The sequence below is a fragment of the Delphinus delphis genome, chromosome 7 (genome assembly GCF_949987515.2).
Source record: "Delphinus delphis chromosome 7, mDelDel1.2, whole genome shotgun sequence".
NCBI lineage: Eukaryota > Metazoa > Chordata > Mammalia > Artiodactyla > Delphinidae > Delphinus > Delphinus delphis.
Window position 1 is genome coordinate 33,728,810 of NC_082689.1, and position 25,187 is coordinate 33,753,996.

Below are 25,187 nucleotides of genomic sequence, written 5' to 3' on the forward strand. Positions count from 1 at the left end.
TCAGTTAATTAATCCTGGAACCTGGAATTAAATCTAGGTACTTCTAGATTTCTTGTGTGACCTAATATCCTCATGGATTAAGCCACTGAATGGGGGTTTTCAATTTCTTACAGCCAAAAACCATCCTGTCCTTTCTTTACTTCCCACACACAGGGCTATCTTCTTTTCACCCTCCTCCCCACGCCCCCACCAATTGCCTGCCTGGAAAACTCTCACTTGAAGACAAAGATTAATTGTCATCTCCTCTATGACAGGGAGGACTGAAATGTCATTGGATCTTGTATTTATTTCCACCTAATGCCCCAGCTGACTACAGGATCCTTGGGGGAACGTTTTTTATATTTCTACTGCAGATGTTTGTGGACTAAATTAATGAGTAGATGGGAAAGATTATTTTATATCTTGGTTCAGTTCTGGGCTCCCGCAAGATTTTTCTTGCAATATCCAATGACAGTTCTTACAAAAGAAACAATTGTTTACAAGAATGCCAATAAACTTGGATGAATTCATTACCCAGCACCTCAGATCTTATACCAGGTGCCTATTAACCTACTTAGGGATGCAGAGGAGTTAGAAGTAGAAAATGTGAATAGATTCAGAGAGGATGGACTAAAATAAAACTGTTCTGGGAATTCATTTATGAAAGGCATTGAAAGTAACAAAAAGGTGTCAGTCAGTGTAACCTTCAGGAAAGTCTGAGCACTTTGGTTCTAAGAACTGTAACTGCTCAGAGTGATTTATTTTCCTCCAGAAAGTAACTTCCATTGGATGTTCCTAGAGATTTCATTATAAAAAGGCAAAAATTTTTGAGAATAACTCCAAGGTGGTATTTGATGTGCACTTAAAGTATCAAGAAATGTTAGAAGACAACGTTACCAATTCTCATAAAAATCCTACCACTCTATGTCAGCACTGTTCAGCAAAACTTTCTGCAATAATGGAAATGTTCTATATCTGCATTGTGCATTATGGTAGCCACTAGCCACATGTGGCTATGGAGGCCTTGAAATGTGGTTAGTGTGGCTGAGGAACTAAATTTGATCTTGATTAAATTTAAATATAAATAGTCACATGTAGGTAGTAACTTCCGTGTTGGACGGTGACCAACATGTTTTATGTGACCTAGAATAGTCAGGATAGGCTAGGTTACACTGCAGTAACAAATAATCTCCAAATATTAATGGATTAAAACAAAGTTTTATTTCTCTTTCTCACTATATATTCATTATACATCATCTGGGGACTCCGTTCCATATCCTTTCATTCTGGGACCCTCTTGAATGCTGCTGGTCACTGTAACAGAGGGAAAAATGAAGAGAGATCTGGAGTGTGTTGCACTGGCAATCAAATAAATGCTTGATTCAGAAGTGATACATATCACTTCCACTCACAATTCATTGGCTAGCGCTAATCATACAGCCCTATTCATCCACCAGAGAGCCAGGAAGTGTCACCCAATTATGGAGTCTGGGAGACAGAAATACTAGGTAAGTAGCACTAGTGACTGAAAAAGTAAGCATTATTAAATAACTAATACATCTAATTGAACAAAAATAACTCATGTTTTTTAAAGTCAGGTATATGCCTATACAAAGGAATCAACAAAAACATGGGAGGAAAAAAATATGCACAAACAGGAATGCTCCTTTGATAGAATCAAGGAAGAAACGAAGATTAGAATAATGTTTTGGTGTTTCATACATAATTTTTATTAAGCTTTTGAATAGGCAAATCCATTCATTAAAGGAGAAAAAGAAGGAAACACAAGCATGATTTATCTTCCATTATAATTAAAGAGAATAATTTTGTCAATTTTTACTTTTTAAAAAATCCTTTAAAAAAACCCCAAAACGAGCCTACCTGTTCTTGCAACAATAGGATCTTACTATAATTCCAAGTATAGTCGCTCCACAGCTCTTCAAAAGCCCTTATTAGACATCTTTGAATTAGATGGGAACTTAGGGGTCAGCTATTCTAATTTCCAATATGGGAATCCCTCCTACAGCTTTCTATCTCTTTTGGGGCAAAAAGGAAGTTCACTACTGCTGTGGGAGCTCATTTCATTGGTGGACAGGTGAAATTTTTGGAGAACTCTTCCTGCTGTATCAAAAATACCATCTCTGAGCTTTCAATGTACGTATTTGTCCCGGCTCCACAGCCACCCAGCAGAGAGCCAGCCCCTTTGCTCCATGAGAACCCTCAATTCCTTGAAGGGAACTTCTCTGCCCCTGGGTTTTCCCTTTTTGGAGTATTCCTTCTTGTGCCCTGGTCTCTGTACCCTCTGTTCTCCTAGCAGCCCTCCTTGGAGAGTGCAGCCCAGACTTTGGGGACAGAGTCTGAGCATCAAATCCTAGATGCTTAAATTAAGTTCTGTGTTCTTCTCTGCAAGGCGGGGAATAATTACACCTACCTCTTACTTGTTAAGAGGATTAAACAGGATTAAATCTGTAAACTAATAGATGCACAATAAATATTTACTTCAATATGATGTTTCTTTTAAAGTGTGATGGGTAGAATGAAATTTAACAATAATTTAGATGTGATCTGACTACTTCCCTTCTCTGGGACACCCTCTTATTCCTTCATTTATATCAACCACAAGTATTAGCATTATCTTTTGTGGGCAGCCAGACATACTATTAATTCATATTATAGTTAAAAGTGCCAACTTCCACTAAGCCTTACTTAACTTGTTGACATTTTAAGCCTAAAGTGTAAGAAATTAAACCAGATGAAATTTGATAGGAATGTATTGGCTGTTGCTCATCAGCTTTTTTTATTTTCTGGGTTTTTTTCTTTTGGTTTGGTTTTAATAGACTTTATTTTTCAGAGCAATTTTTTTTTTTTTTTTTTTTGTGGTACGCGGGCCTCTCACTGCTGTGGCCTCTCCCGTTGCAGAGCCCAGGCTCCGGACGCGCAGGCTCAGCGGCCATGGCTCATGGGCCCAGCCGCTCCGCGGCATGTGGGATCTTCCCGGACCGGGGCACGAACCTGTGTCCCCTGCATCGGCAGGCGGACTCTCCACCACTGCGCCACCAGGGAAGCCCTCAGAGCAATTTTAGGTTCACAGCAATATTCAGCAGAAGGTACAGAGAGCTCCCATACACCCCTCCCCCCACATGCACAGCCTGCCCCATTACCAACGCCCTCCACAGAGTGCTACGTTTGTTACACTGTATGAACCCACATTGACTCATCATTATCATCCAAAGTCCGTTTTACATTAGGATTCATTCTTGGTGTTGTATATTCCATGGGTTTGGACACATTTTTGATGAATGACGTATATCTGTATCCACCATTATAGTATCATACATAGTTACCCTGTCCTGAAAATCCTCTGTGCACCATCTATTCAACATTCCCTCCCTCCCCTAGCAACCACGACCTTTTTACTGTCTCTATAGTTTTGCCTTTTCCAGAGTGTCAAATAGTGGTAATGATGTAGTATGTGACTTTCAGATCGGCTTCTTTCACTTAGTAATATTCATTTAGGGTTCCTCCACGTCTTTTCACGGCTTGATCGCTCCATTTCTTTTTACTGTTGAATAATATTCTATTGTCTGGATGTACCACAGTCTATTTATCCACTTATCTACAAAGGGACACCTTGGTTGTTTTAAAGTTTTGGCGATTATGAATAAAGCTGCTATTAACATCTGTGTGCAGGTTTTTGTGTAGACATAACTTTTCAGCTCCTTTGGGTAAATACAAAGGAGCATGATTGCTGGATCTGTGGTAAGAGTATGCTTAGTTTTGTAAGAGACTGCCAAGCGGTCTTCTAAAGTGGCTGTACCCTTTTGCACTTCCACCAACAATGAGAGTTCCTGTTGCTCCACATCCCTGGCAGCATTTGGTGCTGGCAGCGTTCTGGAATTTGACCATTCTAATAGGTGTGTAATGCTACACATAAGCTTTTAGCAAGATCTCAGGCTCTTGAATCATGATCCAATGCTAGATGTCAGCTGCCTCTTCAAGAGTTGTGTATGCTACAGATTTGATAGGTATGTGATTACTGGAAAGATCATAGACATTGGAGACCACCAGACCTCAGGTGTGTACCTTACCTCTGCTGTCCTACCACAAAGGAGTTAGTTAACTTCTCTGAGCCTCAGTTTCCTCTTTTGTAAAGTGGAAGTAATAAATGAGTAATAACAGTACTTACTTTAATGAGTTATACGAATAAACTGTGTGCCTTCTCCAGTTTTATTCAAGTGATTAATAATAAAAACATTTGACCAGAATAGGACTTAGGGCTGAAACTTGTACCACACCACTGCTGGCCTTTCTCCAGTAAGGCCACTGTTCTTTGAGCACATAGATCTGCCTCATCACCCAGCCCACACAGTTTCATCTTTCAGGTATATCTGGACAGGCTTTGTCAAATGCCTTACTAAAATCAAATACTCGGTAAGGTAGATTTCTTTGGACCATCTGTGTACATTTTTCCTCCTTCCATCTCAGACTCTGAGTGCATAGGTACTATTTTTAAATTCTCTCTTAATTAGTTCCTCCTTGTTCTTCTAAAGGCTATATAGCGGTCTCTGGTTTCTAGGCTACTACATTTCCTGAGTAGATCATCCCCAGATGAAGTAATTTGAGTTTCCCCAGCTTCTTTTAGAAGGACCCATTGTAGAAAATGAAACACATGTTAGCCGAGACAGATCCCTCATTTTATTTGAGGCTTATGTGTGTGCACACAAGCATGTGTATCTCATGGTGCAACAGGACTTGAATTACAACTTTGGAACTCTTTGCTCTTATCTATCTATTCAGTATCTCTGCCATCAAGTCAGAGCTGAGATTACTCATCACTTTTGCTGTCATCACAGACAATTAGGATTCAGTAGAAGGAGACAGCCTGAAATTTAATTCTAACCAGCAGCTCAATCCAAACTCCCAAAATCTGGCTGGGATGGGGCGGTAATGTGTTTTGACAATCCAGTTAGTGAAGGAAGAAGCGCCCCCTAGGAAATCATAACAAAGAGTCTTAAGCAAGACTCCTTTCGTTGACAACTTTATCCAAGAAACCACCTTCCCTGTAGACTTTTCTAAACTTTAGACTAATCCTCTCCTTGCCACAGAAGTCCTTTTGTTGCGGGAAATTGTAAGTGACCACAGGAGTGACAGGCCTCTGCAAGCACCAGCTCTGTCTCCAAAGTCTTTCAATTGTTGTCTCCCTTCTGTCCTGTTCTCCTTCTGGCCCAAGGATCACTCTATCAAATAACGAAATGAATGAAATTATTCAGAAGTTCTCTTCTCAGATGATTTCAATCTATGTCTAATTTTTGAGCCAATCACTGTTAAGTTCTAGGCAAATGACAGCAGCAATAACCTTTCATTGCTTTTTCCTCAAGTATTATGCACTGTTGCCTTGGACGTCATATTTAAAATATTCCACATCACAGGTGATGGTATAAAACCCTTGGTCCAGTGTGGAGTTAGATTTGAAGCTTCTCAGTAAGTGGAAGCAAATTAAAACGGAAACAGCAATACAGGTAGTCCTGGAAGTGAATGAAGAATAAAAAAAAATCAGAATCATGAATAACAGATTGAGTAAGGAAACCTGTTAAATATTATTGCAAAGTTATTGATGGAATTATATATAAATACAGATGGATAGATAGATAGAAAAGGTGATAATAAATTTTAACAGAGGCAGCATCTTACCCCTGGTAATCAAAATCTATCTCCAAATGCACAAATTATCGTTATACCTCACCACACCCTAACTATTCAAAACACACCAAGCTTTGAAATAATATGTGTAAAGTGCCTGGCACATGGTATATACCCAGTAAATTTTAGTTCCATTTCTCTATTGTAGACATTAGCATACAGTTTTTCCTACCTGAAACTGACATTCTGAGGATCTTTTAAGAGTCTTAATTTTCAGGCATTGCTGCTAGTTATAAGTCCTAATATCCCAATTTACATTTTGAATCTTCTGAAAAGTGAATATTTTAACATAAATTCAATTTAGTGGAAAAGATTTACAGGCCCCAAGTGTCCATGTGATTACCACTTTTAGTCCCTGACTCCAGCACTCCCAGATTTTGCTGATCCCAAGCCGTTTATTAAACAGTTTAATTGCTCCAGCTTCTCCCTGTTGTGGTTCATCTCCTGTGGGTTTTATCTCCTTACATTAGTACCAAGGGCCCAGGGACATCGGGAGATTACTCCAGTGCACATTCCGCCTGCCCCCTCCCTTCCTCAACAGCTGGCACAGACGCCAAGTTTGTCACGCTCCTTTTAATTGATTTTCTATTGTGACCAATTTACATCTACAGGTAATGAATGATTCTTTGTGGAAACTGACTGTAGTTCAGAGAGGCAGGGTAAGCTCCCTACCTCCTGGCGGCTTTAGTAAAACAAAATAACAATAGAAATAATTGTTATGTCTTACGGGGCACCACCATCTGAGACCATTTCCATCAATGTCTGATAATTTTATGAAGGGCAAATCCTAAAGTATACGCTGTTCTCATAACTGGTGGGTTTAAAATGGCATAATTACACAGTAAAATTTCTGCTCTGGAAAATATTTTACTTGGGAAATACCATGTTATGACTGTATTGCCCATTGTAATTCCAATTTTATATCGTCAAAATATAAACTTCAGTATTTCATAAAATGCTCTGACGAAGAGCTATCATTCTAAACTTCCCTGATCTTTCCAAATTTCTAAATACAATGATCTTAGAAGATCCAAAAGGCAGACGTTCTTGATGCGTATATGCCTTTAACAGAGAAACTGGCAAAGAGCTGAATCCTGCCATGTGAATGACGTCGGGGCAGGGGTGGTGCAGGGAGTATGCCAGTCATTACCATCTAGGCCCCAAAAGTTCTGCTAGGAAGCACGGCAAGCTGTGGTTGCCAGATGCGTGGCCAAATCGTAGGTTAATGACTGTGGTCTGGGATAGAGCCAGGGTCACTCACAGGGCTGGCTGGCTGGCTGTGTGCCTGGGTCTCACCTTGATTCCTCTATCTAGATTGCTGTCCCCTCGACCCACCATGGAAGGCCCAGGATGACTGCTCTTGTAAGATCTAGGGATGTCTATACTATGGTGGCTTTTGGAGTTGCCCCACCTGGCTTTCTGTGCCTACCAGCAGAACTCTTTAGGATATGGTAGCTTTGGGGAAGTCCTCTACAGCGCCCCTTCCTCTTCAAGATTACCTTGGAAGGCTGGGTTGCCCTGGGCTGACGGAGGAGACTGCTGAGAGCAGCTGAGTCTGTGACATTTGTGGATGGGTCCTCCCTCCCTATCAGGTCCTCATGGTTCCCAGAGCTCAGCCTGGAGAGGACTCCCTGTAAGCAATGGTGCAAAAAGGTGTAGCCTCAGAAGCCTGTAGCAGTGATGACTGGGCACTCGTAGGCCTCCAAAGCCACCTCCTGGGTGGTGCTGGACTGACCCAGGTCTGCTCTGGCACCTGGGGGCAGGCTAGGTGGTAATTTGCAGTACTACGGTGACCAACCGTCCTGGTTTACCCGGGACTGTGTCAATTTTGGCACCGAACATCCCACATCCCGGGACACCCCTTGGTCTCGAGCAGGTGGGGACAGTTGGTCATCCTGACCTCTGATTTTGTCCTTTCAGCTGACAGCGAGAACTACGTAGTTAAGGGAATTTAACATGTCAGTGGAGTCCTGTATTCCAATGTGTCAGCTCAAGGCCTTACAGTGACGTGTAAGGGTTGTCTCAGGAGTCCTATCAGTCCCCTGGCAGTGGGAGCTGATGCACACTGCCATCCTCCTTTCACAGCCTGTGAGGCCTAGGCCTCTGTGCCCAGAGTGGGAATGAAGAGCCGGGCCCAGGACAGAGGTGCTCTGAACCCATGAACCAGGTCTTCACTGGACAGTGGTTGATTTTCAATTCCATCCATAAGGAGCCACACAGTTGTAACCACTTACCTGGAAAATCTTGGTGATCTCGCCCTTTGTTTTCACCAGCATTTGCTAAACCCGGCTAGGTGGTGACCTTTCCGGTAGGAGGCCAAAAGGTCACACATTTCTGGCTTTAGCCTCACTCCTGAAACTGTAAATAAAGACTCCACTGTAGGGAAGAAAAGAGAAAAGCACCAACATATTATCTCCTGGGATCTTTCACGGTGTATTTTTTTATGTCTGTTGTAATATCTGTCACCCGAAGAGACATCAAAATGTAAGCCAGACTCATACATCAATAATTTATACTGACTCATGGATAACTCACGTTACTGAATAGCTGTCAGGTGCCTCCTATTCAATTCACTTCAGTTCAATTCACTTCAATGCATATTTATCAAATGAACACTTGGGTAAAGGCACCTTGGTGCTGAAGGTGGTCCAAACAGGAGCAGAACTGGAAGCCACACACACACTAACAACAAGGGCCAAAATCAGGCCAAGGAGTCTGGACGCGAGTCCCGGTGATGACAGGCAGTGAGCATGGTGCTGGGCTACATAATGTTTTGGAAAGTTTCAAATTTCTGTTACATTAGATACATTTGGCAATCCATTTAAATAGACTCTAAGGTGCAACTTTTGTAGATTAAAAAATGTTTTTGAAATATGTGTATATTACCTATGCCCTCAGACTCACAGAATGCTGACAGTTTGCATTTTTATAAATGCCTGTGTTTGTTAAATGTGTGTTGTCCCTGGGTGCTTTACTATGCTAAACTTATGGGCCACGTCCTCTAAAAGTTAACGTTTTAAGCGGCTCATCTGCAAAATGGGGATAAGAAAACTTGCGGGCAGATTGCCCTCAGCTTAGAGAAGATAATACGTGCCAAACGTCTTGAGTTGCTCTGATACACCATATATCTTTAGTAACCAGTAGCCATTGTTACAAGCATTAGCACAGATACCATGCGAGAAAAACATCCGGGGCAACAGCCACATCGTCACCAAAGCACGTCCACAAAACCTGTTCAGGACATCCTTCCACTTGGGCACTGCTTTTCCAAGGCTCACAAGCTGCACAAACTGGGTTGCTGTAAATACCACACAGTTTCACAAAAAAGAGAAGCTCCAGCTTTGGTGCACCGAAAGCATAAAATGCCGTAATAATATTGTTTGCTGGAAGCTATTCACACCCAAAGGGAAGAAATAAACCTGCAATGCTGACTCTGTCTTGGATACCTTGGGTAAGCTGTGGCCCTGACTCCTTCAGTTTGGAGTTACATATTTGCTAGACTGGAAAGGGGAGACCTCAAGTCTTGTTGATATGCATAATGTATTTTCCCAGGTACATTATAACGCACAATTTTGTAGTCTACTTTCTTTTAGCTCGGGTCATAGTGTAAACAGTCAAACAGTTCAAACAAACCGTGCATATTAAAGTTTACAGATTACTCTCAAATCGACTCAAGTCCAAACCATTCTGGGAACGTCTCTCAGGAAGAAGTGTCCTCTTACCTTGGGGACAGTGGCATGAAGATGTCCCTCAAAAGCAATAGTTCCTCAATAGCAATGAGGGAGGCGGAGGGCGGGGGGAGACGGAGAGAGAGAGGGAGAGAGCGAAAAAGAGTGAGAGAGGGAGGGAGAGAAAGAGACAAAGACAGAGAGAGGGAGAGAGGGAGAGAGAGAGAGGAAGAAAAAGAGATGGGGGTGGGGGTGGGAGGAGGATGTGTGTGTGTGTGTGTGTGTGTGTGTGTGTGTGTGTGTGAGAGAGAGAGAGAGAGAGAGAGAGAGAGAGAGAGAGAGAGAGAGAAACATGTGGCAGAACAGTGCTGGGAAAGCAACCAGTTAATCAAAGGGATTTCAATTTGGCCATGGACTGCCTGACTCTCCTTCCCAACTCACAGAAAAAGAAAAAGAAAACAAGAGGAAAAAAAGAAAGAAGGAAAAAAGCAGCCGAGTGGTTCTCCTGCAGCATCTCACAAATGCAAAACCCTCCATTTGCTGACTCCTCATTAGCTTTCTGAATCTGACAGCATAATTATTGCAGCTGCTTTGCGCTTAGAATAAATAAATACAAAAGTGGGTGTTTAAAAACTTTTTGAGAAGGGAAATTCAGTCATCTAGACAGTCAGTAGGACAAGTTTATTTAAAACTTTGAGATTCTTATGTATTTAGATCATTTCGGAATGAGATAATGAGATAGTTGTCTTTCAGTCTAATTGAGCTCCTAAGCTCCTGGCTGTTGGCTGTCACCGCTTTCAAACTTTGCTTTAACTTTCCTTCCTTTAGAAATCCGATCCTGGTGTCTCCATTTACTCTTCCTGGGCTGATAACCTGCTGAAGTCTCAGTGCACTGGAGTGCAGAAAGTGACTTAATGGCATTGAGGAGCTAAATAACCTTTCACAGGAAACAAGACAATCAAATCTCTTCTACTTGCCTGTAATGGCTGAAAGAGAAAGCACAAGTTGAAAAGAAAGCTTGGAAATTAAACCATCATTTCAAAATGTCTTGTAATTTTCCTTGTCACGTGGTTTTCGTGCTACTCTTGCACATCATCAATCCATCAGCTGGAGTTGCTTAGTGCATTTAATTATTCATAGTGCACACAGCCTCCGTGACTGAGCGGTAATTTTAGCTCATGTGTATGTATATAGGCTTCATATCTTCAAAGCCCAAAGGATCACACAGTACTTTAAATTGAAGTTGCTAACTAACATGGAGTGCACTTAAAACTCTGACTAGGGGCACAGCACACATGCATTTCCGATTAAAGCAGATGATCTTTCCGTTTAAAATTAATTAGTGCCTATTTATCTTTTCCTCTCCCTCCCTCCTCATTCTCCCAGGAGGGCATTTATGTGAACCCTTGAAATCAGTGAGTTAAAAGCTTTATAAAATAAATATTCTGTCAATCTGGGGTGCAGGAAACTAGTGTTAACCCATTGTGCAGATTGAGAAATTGAGGTTTATGAGGGCCAATAAGGCATGTGATGCTGGGGGAGAAAAGAAGAAAACTCAAGTTTTTAAACTCTCAATCCAGAGCTTGAACTCCCTGTACCATTTGTCTTACTTTATTCCTTTAAACAATAAAGGCAATATAACATCAACATGAAAGAAAACTTTGAAAAAAGGAAAAAAATTACCCACAATTCCCCTCAACTAGAAGAGCATTTTTACTTTTGTACTCTACTTTCCAGTTTTGTTGATATGCATAATACATTTCCACAGGTGCATTATAATATGCAATTTTGTATCCCTTCTTTTAGCTTGTGTCATAAGGTAAACATTTCCATACTACCCCACACTCCTGTGAATTATCATTTTAAATGGTTACATAGTACTGTATGCTGGGTCAATATAACAATATTTATCCAATCAGTTCTCTTGTGTTGAATATTTAGAGTTTCTTTTATCTTTTAGAATTAAAAAAAATTATAGACAACACCACAATGAACATTTCTATGCATCTAGGGTTTGGTTTTTTTTTTTTCTTTCTTTTCTGTTCGATTGTTCCTTTGGATAATTTCCAGGAACCAAAGTATAGGGTTGAATGTTGTTAGCATTTTTATGGCTCCTTATAGGTATGGCAAAATGCTTTGCAAAGGTTGCCCCAACTTACACCACCATCTGCAGAGAATCATTTTACCACAATCTTCCCAGCACTGGGAGTTAGGAGTCATTAAGTTGAGGGAAAAAAATAACTACTTTAACAGTTATTTGTATTTATTTAATCACTAGTTAGACTGCCTATTTATCCCATGTGTTGGTATGTTTTTTTCATTTCCTTTGTGTAAATTGCTATTTTGTGCCTTTACCCAATTTTCCATTGGATCCTGATATTTTTCTTACAAAACTGAATAAGTAATAGTAAGTGAAAAACAATAAACAGCACTGATTAAGAAATCCTAAAACCCAAGGGTGACTGTGTTACAAACAAAAAAAAACAAAAAAAAACAAAAAAAGAAAAAGAACAAACTAAGACCAGATGACATTAAGGATTAAGGAAGAGGTCAGGGGCTTGAGTCTTTATTAAACATAAAATTGAGCCCTCTTAATTGTGAGATATTGAACATGTTACCTGGGAACATGTGACATATTTCCTGGGAAGGCTTTAAAATAAACATAGAGCACGACGAGAGAGTGGAAAGGTCGCAGGGCTGGGAGTCAAGATCTTGGTTCTAATCCTGGTTGTGTTACAGTACTAAATTTCCTTGTGATCTTTAGCAAGCAGTGATGAGAAGTGGAAGACAGTGGCTTGGGAGTCTGATTTACAGTCAAATATTGCCTCTACCACTTACTAGCTGTATGACTTTGAGCAATTAGCCTCCCTCAGCCCCAGTTTTCTAATATGTAATATGAGGATAATAACTCCAGATTTGAGAGTTAGTATCTAGATTGAATGAGAATTTATGTAAAACACATAGACACCCAATAAGTGGCAGCCGCTATTCCTCTTCTCTGGGTGTTAGGGACTCATCTATATAACGAAGACATGGAATAATGAGTCCCAAGATCCTTTTCTTGTCAAAGGCTCTCTAACTCTTTCCTGAAGCATTTATCTTTATTTGGAGATTCTTTCAGTCCATGATGCTAACAAATTTAACCAACTTAAGCAGTTGGTAGAGCTGAGGGGCTTGGTTTACCCAGACTTTTCCTACCAATGTTAACTCTACGCAACATCTTAAGCCATGTCTCAACCCAACATCTTGTATTCTAATGTATTAGAGTGGGTAGAGGACAACACTGAGCACAGAAGGTAAAGAAGTGTGTTATGGAGGACACTTCCTAACTTGCTTCTTAAGTACTGATTCATGGAGGATTTAAAAGGTAGACAGACTGAGTAATATTCCACTGTATATATTACTCCACCATAAAAAGAAATGAAATTGAGCTATTTGTAATGAGGTGGATAGACCTAGAGTCTGTCATACAGAGTGAAGTAAGTCAGAAAGAGAAAGACAAATACCGTATGCTAACACATATATATGGAATCTAAGAAAAAAAAAATGTCATGAAGAACCTAGGGGTAAGACAGGAATAAAGACACAGACCTACTAGAGAATGGACTTGAGGATATGGGGAGGGGGAAGGGTAAGCTGTGACAAAGTGAGAGCGTGGCATGGACATATATACACTACCAAACGTAAGGCAGATACTTAGTGGGAAGCAGCCGCATAGCACAGGGAGATCAGCTCAGTGCTTTGTGAACGCCTGGAGGGGTGGGATAGGGAGGGTGGGAGGGAGGGAGACGCAAGAGGGAAGAGATATGGGAACATATGTATATGTATAACTGATTCACTTTGTTATAAAGCAGAAACTAACACACCATTGTAAAGCAATTATACTCCAATAAAGATGTAGGAAAAAAAAAAAAAAAGGTAGACAGAGTGGTCTGAGTTAGGTTATAAACTCCTAGAAGCAGAATAGGATTGAGAGACCTGGCTCGGAATCTCCCTTCCCTCTTCCCTACGAAACCCAACCTCCGAAACCTGGCCTGTGGAATGACAAAATATTCTGGTTAAACTTTGAATAGACAAGACAATAAAAGCAATAAACAGAGTAGATTTGAAATCATTAGCACACAAAGAGCTAAACTAAGCTTTGCTGGTACATGTTAAAGAATGTTTAAATTGCTGCAAGAAGGCATACAATGACGAGGACTAAGACCTAGGATGGAATATGAGTCAGGATTGTACTTATTAAAGAGAAGATACCTTCAGATAATAGTAGATGGCATTCAGAGGAGGATGACATTCCTCTCCCTGGATATCCTTCCTCCCCAACCATCCAGACCCTGTCACCTTTCAAGACCCACTCACAAAGCCATCCTGGACCCCTACAGCTGGAGTTTAATCTCACCTCCTTTGAACTGTCAGAGCACTTCACACTTGGTCTACGGCCGTTTATATACTTGTTTCATTTCCTTAAGGACTGTAAGCTCTTGGAGGACAGAGTCCATAACTAATTCATTTTTGTATCCCTCAATCTCATATCTAATAGACCCTCAGTAAATCGTCCATGAATGAACTGGAAAATAACTCTCCCAGTATGTTAGAAACCTGAGTCTAGGGTGGGTCCATAGTCTCAGAGATAAGCAGAATAATTGGAATCGGTTCAGAATAGAATAATGAAGCAAAACAGTTAAAAGGTAAAATAAACAATCTATACTGGGTATGTTTGGTGGAGGTCAAAGGAAGTCAGCCTAGAGAAGTGAGCTTTAGAAAGTGATATCAAGGGATCTTCAAATATATTAAAGAGATATTATTAAAAGAAGTCCTGAACTTCTTTTATTGGAGCAAAACAAAAAATTACTCAGATTTCGGGCTTCCCTGGTGGCGCAGTGGTTGAGAGTCAGCCTGCTGATGCGGGGGACGCGGGTTCGTGCCCTGGTCTGGGAGGGTCCCGCATGCCGCACAGCGGCTGGGCCCGTGAGCCATGGCCGCTGAGCCTGCGCGTCCGGAGCCTGTGCTCCGCAACGGGAGGGGCCACGGCCGTGAGAGGTCCGCGTACCGGAAGGAAAAAAAAAATTACTCAGATTTTAATGGAGCAATATGAATCAGGCCTGCTGAAAAACTACTAGGGTGATGCGACAAAGGGTAGAGGTAAGTGCCATGCCTTCTTCCATCCCTGTAGGTACCAAAGTATATGATGACAAGAAGGACTCTGGTAAAGTATTTTTACAAAATTACAAAATCAATTGCAAGCTTTTAAGTTGTAGGGGTTTTTTGTTTTGTTTTGTTTTTTTTGTTTTAAGATGCTGAAATCTGTTTTAAAGGAGAAGGGGGATTTAGACCAGGAAGGAATGGGAGAGACTCACGTCTGGGATTTAGAAAGCAAAATGGGACCAACTCACAGAGAGAGACAGCCTTTGATGTCCTGAGGATCAAGGACCATGGCTTAAGGACCCGACTCTTAAATCACGTGGCATTTACTGCCCGAGATAAAAAATACTTTTGTGGATCAGTGTCTGTGGTTCAAAATGGCTAGGTTCCAAAATCAGTCTTAACTTTCCAAGGGTAACATTTGGAAGGCTCCTTGCAAGAACGGAGTGGAGCCAGTTTCTAGAAGGGGCAGCTTAATGATTTTCTACTCCCCTCACTCTCAAGTCGTTAAGCAGCCGTTCCTTTCCCAGAGCCCAAGTTCATGCTGAGGGCAAAGGGAATTAAAGGAAGAAGCTGAACCTGCAGCTAAGATTAGAGAGTTGCCAAGGGCCTAATTTTAGGTCCTAGCTGCCCCAGCTGATGTCCTGCACTGCTGGCTCAGCCGTGAGGACCACAAGTGTGGCCGTAAGCAGATGACTTGAGTGGGTAGAGTGTCTCCCAGGCCATCTGCAAAAGCAATTAGCTTGCTGTTGGGTGTATTTTGAGAGAGACTACCAATTATTTCTCCTTCAACTAATGTTTCTTCAGGTGTTCAAAAGTCAATAAGGGAAAATGTCAGCGCTTGGCAGAAATTCCCACATGCTTGCCATTCTAGTATTCATGCTTCTCCACTTAAGAATGTGCTCCGAAAGGGAACTAAGCCCAGAATTCCTGGATTTTCATGGCAAGTGACCCCCCGATTTCCTCTGGCCATAAGCTTACTGCCACAAATTAGGGACAGTGTTGTTTGGGACCTCTCGGCTTCCTGAAAACAGACATGGATGGATGAGAGCAACCCTTGCATTTTGTGGGGAACTTCTGTGCCCTGCTTCCGCTGGGATTTAGGCTGTCTTTCCACTCTTCACACGGTTCCCAGCCTCAGGTTTCATGCTTAAATTGTCCTCGTCAGAGGGCAGACAATAAGAGCTGGAATCTCCCAGATCAAAGGGGAAACAGAATATATTTTAAAGTGACAACTTTGTTATCCTGCAACCGGAATAAAACCAGAATAATAAAATAATACAAATATAACCCCGTAAGTGATTCCATACTGCCACCAGAGAGCAAAATTTCTTGCATAATTATGGCAGGGAAACTCTCTTTACACACCACTCACAAGAGCATGTCTTATTTTTGCACAGTTCTTATGCCTGGGGCAGCCCACCCCTTGGATGGAGACTGTGTCCCTGAGGGTTGGGAACTGTGATAACCGGCTGGTTCTTCCTGTCTGCAAAGGAGGCTCTTCATAAAGGCTCATTGCCATGGACAATGAAAAAGTAGGCTGGCACTGCCCGGCCAAGGGAGTGCACCCTTAGAAGACGTGCCCTTGGTGAGGGCCAATGTTCTCAAGGTGCACGAACTGGCCCCAGTGGCTGCTCTCTCTTACTCTATTTTTCTTTCCAATTTTCCTGGTACCTTTGCTTTCCCTGTCTTCTTGTCCACGTCCTATCTGTCGATCTGTCTCTAAACCTATTTCTGCACCCCCCCACACGCACACACACACACACACACACACACACCCTGATCTGCCCCCCTTCCCTTGTCTGTTGGCGCTGGCCCTTTCATCTTCTCCCTCGGGGATTCGAGATGTCGCTGCAGGAAGTGCTTGTCGGCCGAGGCAACAGCAGCAGAGCCCTGTGGCTTTGACAAACCTCATTTAATTGGGAGGAAGCCAGGAGAATTTGAAAGAACTGAAACATCCACGAAACTCCTTTTATCAGGCATAATTTAAACTCTGCATGGAAAAACCCCTATATGTATAAAGAAAAGTCAACTTCCCTCCTGCTGTGAGCACTCCTTGTCTCCCCGACAGCACAGGCAGGCTCCTGCAAGATTCCATCTTTTCATTTTTCTAAAAGTGTCAAAGTAGATTTGGGCTCTGTGGCTGGGTGAACAGAGAAGGAATACAGATTGGTCCCTCTCCTACACCTGCATGTGCACGCACACACACGCACACACACACACACACACACACACACACACACACACACACACACACACACCAGAGTCCCTGTGTTGGTGGCTTTGCTTCAGATGACCAGGATGAATCAAAACCCAGGTTTCTAACAACACATCGGTTTGCACAGTGATTTTCTCCTAATTACTCTTCATCAAGGAAAAGCTGGTGCCCAGAAAACTTTGAAGATCCCCAGTGGTTCTCAGTACACAGAATAATAAATCCTGGAGGAGGGCCCATGGGAGAAGTTTCTTTAAATGGAGAGAGGGAGCGTGAATGTGTGTGTGTGTGTACACCCCCAGTGTGTATACCTGCGTGAAGTGGTAGCTGGAAGCCCCAAGCCCAAGAGGAGAAAGCTAAGAAGGGGGGATCTAGGGGTTCAGACTGGGAAGAGGGGATTGAGATGGGAGTGGGGGAGCGGATGGGGCTAAAGCTTGGGGTGAGGTACCAGGAAGGGCGTAAGAATTGTAGGTCTGGTGGAATGTCCTTTATTCTACCCATATGCCAAGCCACGTCCCTCCCCTCCTTCCAAATTCTACTCCAGAGTCACCTCCAGTCTCATCCATCTTACTTGAGTTATTCTAGTTCCTCCAAAGAATTGCCTTTAGCGCACACATATTCTCTGAACATCTGCAGCTGATTATGCACAGGCTTTAGCTGTTTAGATATGATTTGTGCTAATATGTGTATGAGGGTGTCCTGTTTCCTCTTCCTCACCCTCTTTTCCTCCCACTTCATAGGATCCTTGAGGTCAAGGACAAGCCTCTTTTTTCCCTCAAGTTTTATAGTACTTAATATGTTCTTGACACTTGATGGCAACTTAATAAATACTGATGACCGACTCTTCTTACAGGATTAAGCAAGACATTAACCCCAGTTGTATGATTATGGTTATTTTTGGAGATCCTAAATGACTCACTTTAATAATAAAATACCTCAAGAAATCCCAAACTAAGAGGTTTGGGCTGATGCAGGACAATGTCCCAGTTACAGTGGAGCTGCGTTTGCAAACCCTGGAGACTTTGGCCAGACCACATGCCTAAGCCTACCGAACAGTAGCTCCCCACCCCACGCTCATCCTCGCCCCATCACACCCCCCAGCCCAGGACCCTCCCCCCAGTCTGAGCCCCTAGACCTTCCTTATTAGCTTTCTTCTCTCTGGCTCAGGACTTCTAAAAACTGTTTTCAGTTGAATGCTGGATGTTTTCAAAGAAACTCCACCTAAGGATAGTGCCCCACAAACAGCCGGGGCCATGACTGCCCTGCCCACAACTTCTGCACAGCCTTTCCCGGCCACCTTCTGAGAAACATGAGGAGTGCTCCAGCCACATGATCTCTCAGAAGTTTTCAGGTTTGGAGGATGACTTCATGCCCAGGCAGCAAAGCTGATTTCAGGTTAACTTGTGCTTCCCGTGAGCGTCCAGCCTGGGAGGACGCTCCCCTCTCCCCATGCCCCACCCCGTACTTCCTTGGGCAGCATCAGATTACCAATCAAGACAGGCCCAGCTCTCCTCTCCTGATATATCCATGTCACCTATCATCTTACTCTGCTGAAAGAGAAAAGGGAGTTGTGAGAAACTTTGGTTTTGCTTCTCCTGGCAGATGCTAGTGAAAGCAAACTCAGAGGCAACTTTCATCTCATCCAGTTTCTAAGAGTAAGTGAGTATATGGGAAATGTTTGGATCATTACAAGGAGATCTGTGTCACCTCAACCCTCAACTTCTGAGTTTTAGAAAATCGCAAAAAAAAACCTCAGGCAAGATTTGAACCCATCTCGCTTCTCCGAGCTCTAAGCTCACTTCTGGTTGCAAATTCTGTAATTCTCCAGTGCACTGAGAAAATACTTAGACACCGAGACTTATATGTGTACATGAATACACTAAACACACACACACACACACACACACACACACACACACACACACACACACTCCCTTGCTCACCATCAGGAAGTTGGTGCAGCTGAGCAGGCAGGGCCCTGAAATAATTGTGAACCAGTGCTTCCTGGGCGGAGACACGGTCTCTTGGAAAGCCTTTCAGCATTTGGGAGGCCAGGTCTTCAGCTTCCGGAGCCCTGTCTAACCTGGAAAAGTGAGAGAGAAAAAGAGTTTCTCCAGAGGCCTCACTTCTGAAAAATCAAGGGGGAAAGAAGAAAAGCAAAGAAAAGGAGATGGCTAGAAGAGTTTCGAATAGAATTTTTCTGGGACTAGTAAAGTTGATGGCAAGTTGAAACTCTTACCTGTCCTGTTACTAAGATTAAGGGAAATTTTCAGCATTGCCACCATTCAGCCCCCACCCCCGCCCCCTCCACCGTGGCTCTTGGTACCAGGTGTACATAAAGGACCTGGAATTGTAGTAATAGAAACAGAAATATATAATTAAGGATTCTTCTTTGAGGGACACAGCGGCCTCTAGCAAGCAGAAAAGCCCAGATGGAAATATGTTCCAATGGTGGCAAGCACAGAATCCTAGGAGGGGAAGAGGGAAAGAGGAGACTCTGGAGGGTGAAACTTGGGTGGAAAAAACCCTTATTTACAGTGTTTCTGAAGCTCAGCTCCTAGGGTTTGTCTCTAAGAAGCTCTATTGGTTTCCCCTGAGATAGAGCATAGGCAAGAAAGATAATTAAGTACCCAAATTACAGTAAGGACAAATCCTCAAGTTGACCTTATGTTGAATTATAAATTTGGAGTTGAGCAAATCCATTAGCTGAGCAACTACTATGTAGGCGGTTGGATCTGGGAGATGCAGGGAAGCTGTCTTCTGGCAGCTTAATCTCGCAGAGGAGTCAGACACTAATCAAATGGTCATACTAATGCATAAGCACAATTGGGAAGAAAAAGGTCCAGACTAGGGAGGTGGTCAGGGAGAACTTTCCTGAGGAAGTAGCATTTGAGCTGAGAGCTGAAGACCTGGGGCAGGGGAGGGGCAGGTGTTGCAGACCTCCAGAGTGGGAGGGAGAAGAGTTATTTTAAAGAAAGGAAGAAAGGCCAGTTTGCTGGCCTGGGACAAAGAGGAGAGGGGCCTGATATGAAGCTGGGGAGGGTGGCAAGGGTCTGACCCTGCAGGCCCTGTGGGTCTTCCATGCTTCCTATTTACTTACAGTGGCTGAAAGTCTTTGCTAATCTAGTGCCAATCATTTAAGTGCACCCATCTCTAGAGCCCACAGACAGGTTTACAAGTGGAAAGCACAAGACAGAAAACTGTGCTGATCCAGAGAGACAGTTACCTGCCGAACTGATGCCTGACGTTCAGAATTCAGTTGCATGGCCATGCAACTCCCCAATTAAGCAAAAACAGATGAGCTTCCTTAAGGTTGAATGTACATACCAACCTGAAGCGAGAAACAGATACCCTTTCCCTCCCCAGGTGCCATGATGCAGTGATGCAGGAAGCCCTGGCCCAGAGTTGGAATTTGCCTAATTTTTGCATAAGATTTGCATAAAAACCTTTCAGGTATCTGACTCCCATGACATAAAACTCTTTCTGCAAACAGATAACTAATTCTACCCTCAAACTCAAGAGTAAATGCTTCACAGACTTAAAATAGAGAAGAAATCTGCATATCCCCGGTCCTTGCAAATTTCCAGGCCAGCTGGAAGAGGAGGAAACCAGGGGTGGAGGCCTGCTTCGTCGTTTGTGGCCTGAAGTGCTGGCGGGTCTTTTCTCCATCTAGGGTGCCCTGCCCAGGCGCAGATTTTCAGGGCCAATGAAATAGGAGTCCAGAGTGCAGAAGCTGGTTCAAATCAGCAGGACCCAAGACCCGTCTGGAAGGAGACTCAGGGAAAATCCGTTTTCACTACAGGGTGGTGGAGTGGGATGCGTGCCGAAATTAGGGCCTGAAACCTCTCTGAACTTCCGGGGGTGGGCGGGTGGACAGGTGGTTATGGGGGGGCGGGGAGGGCAGCGATGCATCCACCTCCACACTGCACCCCAGTCAGAGATGTGTTTCCTCGGCACACTCCCACCCAGCTTGCTCATAACAACTGAATTTTTACAGAACTGCTCTGGAGAAGGGGCTTAGGAGCTGCGATCTCATTGGGCAAGGAAGGCTAGGGGACTTGTTCCAACCCGTGTTAGCTCGGGCGTACATACTGGTTTCATTTAGACTGTATCTAGGTGGGGTGGCTGCCGAAGCCAGGAAAGGCTGATGGAGCTTACGGGGCTTGTGGGGACACATAGAAGCAGAGCAGGCCACTTCCGGCAGACAAATGAAAGAAAGGAGAGTGGGAACCGGTCAGTAATATGGAGACTTCTTCTTGAGGACTTTCCTCTTCAACTAACCAACCTTCCCCCGACCCCACCCCACCCCCCGGCCCCCGCCCTTCCCACAAGGTTGTGTCAAGGCTTTTAGTGGCGTTGGGACTTATTTCAATCTCACGGCCTCCAAACTGTGACCGCCACCACCTACTTCTGCTTCTCAGCTGGTAGAGGCGGAGTATACGCATGAAGGCTTTTCCTCGGGTGACACAATTTCACATTGGTCTTCCCCGTATAAACCAAATACGTGCCCTCCTGACTACGAGCCTTTACTAGTAGCATAGTAAAGGCTTATAGTAGGACCACCTGCTCTGGACAAGCATCCTAAGAATCTTCACCTTGCTATGATCTCTTATTTGGGAGCTGAGAAAAGAGCCCTAGGGATACAGATGTTGCTTCTTTGGGCACAAATGTTAATTTACCTCCATGTTTGTATAATTCTGCTTCTTTCTGCCATCTATAGTCTTGTTTACTATCCATTACCTTTATTGGCACATTTCTACAATTTTCCACCTCCTCTAACTCCTACCCGAACAATTCTTCACTGGTTACAACCCCTACTTTGGAAATGAAAGTTGACATGAAAAGCGAACATCGCAAAATTACTTTGCCTACTAGCACATTTCCATATAGGCTAAATGTTAATAGATATTATTTGTTAGGCTTGTGATGTTAGCTATGGAACATGCCAGGAGTACCTTGCAAAGTTAAGAGAACCTACCACCCAATTAATGGGAGTCTGTTAATAAAGACAAAGAATCCTCTGGTGAACCTCTCCTACTAGTAACATTTCCAGAATTGAGAAGCGTTCCATTGCCAGAATAATACGTTTGTTGTAGAACACTTAGAAAATGCAGAGAAAGAAAACTGAAGCTATCTCATCACTCTGAGATGACCCTTTTCACTCAAAGATAATCACCATTGCTTTAGTGTTTATTTATTCTTTAGTCCTTTATTTTTATACAGATATATTTTTTGTTTTACAAAAAAAACATGCTGTTCAACCTACTTTTTGCACTTGACTGTCTTGATCATCTTCCCAGGACTTTGAATAGCCTTCTGGGACATAGTTTTAATGACTGCAGAGCATTTCACTATGTAGCTATACCATAGTCCACATAGCCAAACGCTTATTGAAGTTGTTTCCTTTCTTGTTGGGGTGTAAGGGGCTACTATTAAAATCATGCTGTGACAAATATCCTCAAAGATAAATCATTGTGTACTTGTGCAATAATTTCCTTAGTATAAATTCTGGAAATTGAAATTCCCAGGTTGAAGGATACTATACAACATGTTAAATTTTTTTTTTTTTTTTTTTTGCGGTACGCGGGCCTCTCACTGTTGTGGCCTCTCCCCTTGTGGAGCACAGGCTCCAGACGTGCAGGCTCAGCGGCCATGGCTCACGGGCCTAGCCGCTCCGCGGCATGTGGGATCCTCCTGGACCGGGGCACGAACCCGTGTCCCCTGCATCGACAGGCAGACTCTCAACCACTGCGCCACCAGGGAAACCCTCTAAATTTTTTGATTATCAGCTAGTTGTCCCAATTTCCATTTCCACCAGCATTCCGGGAGAGCTCCTGTCTGTGTGTGCAAAGAAAACAAATTCATTCCAGCCAACCTGAATTGCCACGGGCCTCACTGCTCATGATAGTGGTAAAAGGATTATAATTGTAAATCAATCCTGAAAGATGTGCTGGGTGTGAGGACATCCACATTTAATTTTAGAAGTCCACAATAGAAACATGAACAATAAAAAGTTACTCAACATATCTGGAATCTGGTGGCTCTCAGGGGCCTAAGGCAACAGCCTTGATTTCTCTGCACAGCCTGGCTCTGAGTATAAAACTCTCCCACTGCCATTGCTGCCAGCAGGTTGATGGGGGAAGGGCTTTATCTGTTTGCAGCACAAGGCTGGTCACGGTGAGTTCAGCTGGGTTCTTTGTTGTTTTCCCCTAGATCCACAGAAAGAGAAAAAGGGCAGGGATAGAGCGGTCACTTTCTTTTTTCCAATTTTTCAATTTGTTTTTATTTTGAAGTGATTTTAAGTTTACAGAAGAGTTTCAGGAGTAATAGTTGTATGTTTCACTAGCTTCCCCTAATGTTAACATTTCAGATAGTCATAGTAAAATTATCAAAACTAAGTAATTAATAGGCAATATTATTAACTAAACTGCAGACTTTACTCAAATATCAAATATTGGCTTTTTTCGATGGTGACCTTTTTGTTGTTGTTGTTTCAGGAGAGTGGGTACTTTTTTAGTGCTGTCAGTTTAGGATGCGGTAAAGCAGATATCCCCAATAAGAAATATCTCCAATAGGGCTTCCCTGGTGGCGCAGTGGTTGAGAGTCCGCCTGCCGATGCAGGGGACGCGGGTTCGTGCCCCGGTCTGGGAAGATCCCACATGCCGCGGAGCGGCTAGGCCCGTGAGCCATGGCCGCTGAGCCTGTGCATCCGGAGCCTGTGCTCCGCAACGGGAGAGGCCACAACAGTGAGAGGCCCACGTACCGAAAAAAAAAAAAAAGAAATATCTCCAACACTAGAAAGAAACAGCATCAGAGAAGCTGTCCTATAATTTCCTAATCAGTCTAACCAGTGAGTGTGCACTTACTAGGCCCATGTTAATCGCAATCCCATCAAACGCCAGACAAGGCCTCGAGGTGCATTTCCAGTCCGCTCACAGTTCCTCTGCTCCTTGGCAGAAATATTGTAAAAAAGCCAGTGACAACAAGGCTATTCTTTACTCATCACACTTGCAACTTGACTCAACTGACAAAGCCACAGAGACCTGGGTACCAGATGAAGCCCAGCCCTACTGCTTACTTAGCTTGATGACTTTGGCCAAGTTACTGAACTTCTTTGAGCTTCAGTTTCCTTCTCTTTGAAATGGGAATGAGATTTGTGAGGCATAAGTGAAATAACATGTACAGCCCCCTACTAGGCACACAGCAAGCATCCCACCTAACCTTAGTCCCCTTTCAATGACAAAGCCCTTCTCAAAGCCAAGAGGTTTCTCAAGTGATAACTTAGGCCAGTGCTGTCTAATAGAACTTTCTGTGCTGATGGAAAAATCCTATTTCTGCCCCGTCCCATATGGTAGCCACTACTCACATGTGGCTATTGAGCCCTTCAAGTGTGGCTACTGCAACTGAGCAGCTAAATTTTTTTTAATTGAAGTATAGTTGATTTACAATATTGTGTTTGTTTCAGGTGTACAGCATAGTGACTCAGTTTTGGGGGTTTTGTTTTGCAGATTATATTCCATTATAGGTTATTACAAGATATTGGATATAATTCCCTGTGCTATACAGTAAATCCTTGGAGTAACTGAATTTCAAATTTAATTTTAAATAATGTAAATTGAAATAGTCACATGTGGTTAGTGGCTATGGTATGAGACAGCACATCTCTAGACATTACTCCTTGCTTTGAGAATCTGAGCAAAGAGAAGCCAGGAGTCTGAGCTAAGGCAGAGGTATTGCTGGGAATGAGGCAGTGGGCCGAGGTGTTGCCTATGGTCAGAAAAGCCAGCGGGATGTTCAGCGAGTCCACGTCCTGCTCAGCCTAGAAAGAAGGGCTGGCTGGGCGGCTGCAGGCGCTTTCTCCTGCCGTGCGACAGTGACGACAGCAGCAGTGCAGGGTAGTAAGGCGGTCTGCAGGTTTGGAGTTACCGTTTATTTTGGAAGCCAGTGGTGAAATGGAAGAAAACCACAGGGCAGCATGAAAATCCAAATCCCTCTAGTTAGGGGTTAGGGAGCCTGACTATGCGGGCAAGAGGAAGTTTGCACGTCTTGCACGAAATGATACACAGCAGTTCCCTGGAACCTGTCTCCAAAACAACGGGGAGTTTCAGGTGATACAGTGCGTTTGAAAATAAGAGTGCAGCGCGCGGACGCCCTGGGGAGAATCGTTCCTCCCAAAAAAAGATCCTTTGCTAGTTCATAGTTCTGTCTTCCGACCTGTTTCACTCTTTGTGCTCTGATATCCACTCTCCGTGGAGGCTTTTTAAAGCACATGAACAGTAAGTATGGGGAAAAAAATCAAACAAACTTTGGTTGGGTTAAACCCTACCACATTTTCAGGGAAGAGCAACGTTCAAACGTTCAGTGAGGGTCTCTTTCTCTTCTCCCCACCTGCAGGAGGGTGTTTTTCTTTGACATTTGAGCCCCTTTCCCCTGTCTCTGATGTTTTTCTCACTGCCTTGTTTGTCTCCTCACTGAAGCAAAAA

General features: G+C 43.2%; 1 protein-coding gene and 1 long non-coding RNA gene across 2 annotated transcripts in view; one reads left to right on the plus strand and one right to left on the minus strand.

The window, feature by feature from the left end:
* LOC132428059 (uncharacterized) overlaps nucleotides 1–10,301 on the plus strand; it is a 229,320-nt gene extending 219,019 nt beyond the window's left edge. The window contains exon 3 of the long non-coding RNA XR_009520063.1: nucleotides 10,176–10,301. This is a non-coding gene — a long non-coding RNA (uncharacterized lncRNA). The remainder of the gene's footprint in view (nucleotides 1–10,175) is intronic.
* Nucleotides 4,668–25,187, minus strand: part of CDK15 (cyclin dependent kinase 15) — a 112,229-nt gene continuing 91,709 nt past the window's right edge. Inside the window, exons 16-18 of the mRNA XM_060015594.1 lie at nucleotides 18,648–18,787; nucleotides 7,914–8,055; nucleotides 4,668–5,504 (exon numbers count right to left, since the gene is read on the minus strand). Of these exons, the coding sequence (XP_059871577.1) occupies nucleotides 7,946–8,055; nucleotides 18,648–18,787 (250 nt within the window). The 3' untranslated portion in view covers nucleotides 4,668–5,504; nucleotides 7,914–7,945. The remainder of the gene's footprint in view (nucleotides 5,505–7,913; nucleotides 8,056–18,647; nucleotides 18,788–25,187) is intronic.